The 2,500-nt window shown below is 35.3% G+C and overlaps 1 protein-coding gene across 1 annotated transcript in view; it reads right to left on the reverse strand.

Moving 5' to 3' along the window:
- Positions 1 to 897, reverse strand: part of LOC119583291 (protocadherin beta-10-like) — a 13,405-nt gene extending 12,508 nt beyond the window's left edge. The window contains exon 1 of the mRNA XM_037931763.1: positions 521 to 897. Coding sequence (XP_037787691.1) covers positions 521 to 688 — 168 coding nt within the window. The 5' untranslated portion in view covers positions 689 to 897. The remainder of the gene's footprint in view (positions 1 to 520) is intronic.
- Positions 898 to 2,500: the final 1,603 nt, after the last annotated feature.

The following is a 2,500-nucleotide window of genomic DNA, read 5'->3' on the forward strand; positions in this document are numbered from 1 at the left end:
GACTCTTATAAATACGCAAGTAAGTATCTAAATGAATGAACAGATATATTACATATATTGTATATCTTAATATATCTACCAATCTTTAATCTCCCTATCTCTCTCTTCTCTCTCTCTCTCTCTCTCTCTCTCTCTCAATCTGTGTGTGTGTGTGTGTGTGTGTGTGTGTGTGTGTGTGTGTGTGTGTGTGTGTGTGTGTGTGTGTGTGTGTGTGTGTGTGTGTGAGTGTGTGTGTGTGTGGTGTTTGTCTGTGCGTGTGTGATCAATGTTCGTTGCGACAAATGGAGAAAGGGTATGAATGAGAATGAAAAATAATTTTCAGCCATACCTTTTACACATATGGATATGTATAAGCATACATACAGACATACAGACACACATACATACATCATACATACATACATACAGTCCGACGAAATATGGTTTCAGGCGTAGAATGTAAGCATAACGTGCCAACAGACAAATAATGATGATTATGCTAAATATTCGACATCAAAAAAACACGTTCCCCTTTACTCACCACAACCTGGAGGAGGAGGTTGTACGACTCGACCGTCTCGTAGTCGAGGTTCCTGGTGGCGACGAAGATGCTCACGCCCGAGCTGTCGGTGCAGGCGGAGCTCGAGTCGGGCAGCCGTCTGCGGGGAGAAGGTCGGGAAATCGATAAGCTGTTAATATATTCATTCATTTATTGTTTATTTGTATTTTTGTTGTTGTTTTTGGAGGAGATCGATTAAGAGAAAAAATAAGTATACAGCGTTCGAGTCCAGCCTCCGCCTGTAAGGAATAGGTCGGGTATGCGAGATGTGTTGTTCACTTACTTATCTGTTTATTTGTTTGTTGTTTTTGTTATGTTATGTCTTTTGTTATGCCTTTTTGATATGTCTTTTGTTATGCCTGTTTATGCCTTCTGGTCGGTATTGTCACTGTTATAATGTAAGAAAAAACAAAATAAAAATACGCAGGTCACCGGCCTAAAGTGGTATATAGTCGTTACATAATCTCTATATACATATTCATTGTTTGATTATTTATTTCTATTTATTACTTATTATTATTATTAGTAGTAGTAGTAGCAGTAGTAGTTGTAATATCATTATTATTATTATCATAATTATTATTATCATTATAATTATTATTTTTATCATTCTTCTTCTTCATTTTCTTCTTCCTCTTCTTCTTCTTCGTCTTATCATCATCATCATCATCATCATCTTGTATGTACTGAAACTGCAGTACATACCACACGGTCATTTTAGATTAGTAGTAACTAAAACCTGCCTATAGGTGCTTTCTTTGTCGATGGCTTATCACTGTTATCATTTCATTTTGATAATCACTATTTAGTATTATCAGTTAGTATAATTAGGTCTTATTTATTATTACTAAAGGTCAAATGAATCGCGTTCCCTTTGTCTCCAAAAGTGATTAATTGCTGCGTATTACTGTTCATTACCAACTATTAATCATTATCATTTATGACAATTAATTACTGCAATTAATTACATATTGCTGTTAATGATTACTAACTGCTCTAAAGAGTGTGAAAGTTGCCTTGCATTGACTTTGTCTCAAAACCATAATTAATTACTATCGAATATCGGTTAAAGTACTATTACACATTACCTTTTATTATGATCACGCATTTTAATTAATTACTTATCAATACTAATTCGCGAAACAAAATCGATCATGACTTATATCTATCATCACTACCTATTAACCCCACCTATCTACACCTATCAACCATTACATCCACCTATCTACACCTATCAACCATTACATTTAGATTATTACCGAAAAGCCCTCGAAAAGCTTCTGAAAACAGACTCATCTTCTCACCTTAATGCAAAAGTTCCGTCGGAATTGGTGTCTCGTGTGTTGCCGTTGATGAGGGTGAAGTACACGTTGGGGCTGTCGGCCAAGTTCGATCTGGGAGGAAAAGGAAGAGGAAGATGAACGGGTGAGGGAGGTGAGAACCGAGGAAAATGAATAACGAGCATGAGAACTGAAGAGTAAAATGAAAAGTGGGGGAAATGAATAAGTAGATTAAAGGATTGAAGAGTAAAATGAAAAGTGGGGAAAATGAATAATTAAATGAAGGGATTAAAGAGTAAAAGAAAACCGAGGATCACGAATAATGAACAAGAGAACAGAACAGTAAAATGAAAACTGGAAAACATGAATAATGAACGATAAAATTGAACAGTAAAATGAGAACTGGGAACATGAATAATGGAACAATAGGACTGCAGAGCAAAATGAAAACTAGGGAACATGAATAATCAAATAAAGGGACTGAAGAGGAAAATGAAAACCGAGGAGCATGAATAATGAAGTAAAAGGATTGAAGAGTAAAATGAAAACGGGGAACATGAATAATGTACAAAATGAGTGAAGAATTACTTAAAAACTTGAGGGAAATGAATAATGAACAAAGGGATTGAAGTCTAAAGGGAAAACTGGGGAAAATGGATGAATGAAAAGGTAAACTGAAGAA

The sequence above is a fragment of the Penaeus monodon genome, chromosome 17 (genome assembly GCF_015228065.2).
Source record: "Penaeus monodon isolate SGIC_2016 chromosome 17, NSTDA_Pmon_1, whole genome shotgun sequence".
Classification (NCBI taxonomy): domain Eukaryota; kingdom Metazoa; phylum Arthropoda; class Malacostraca; order Decapoda; family Penaeidae; genus Penaeus; species Penaeus monodon.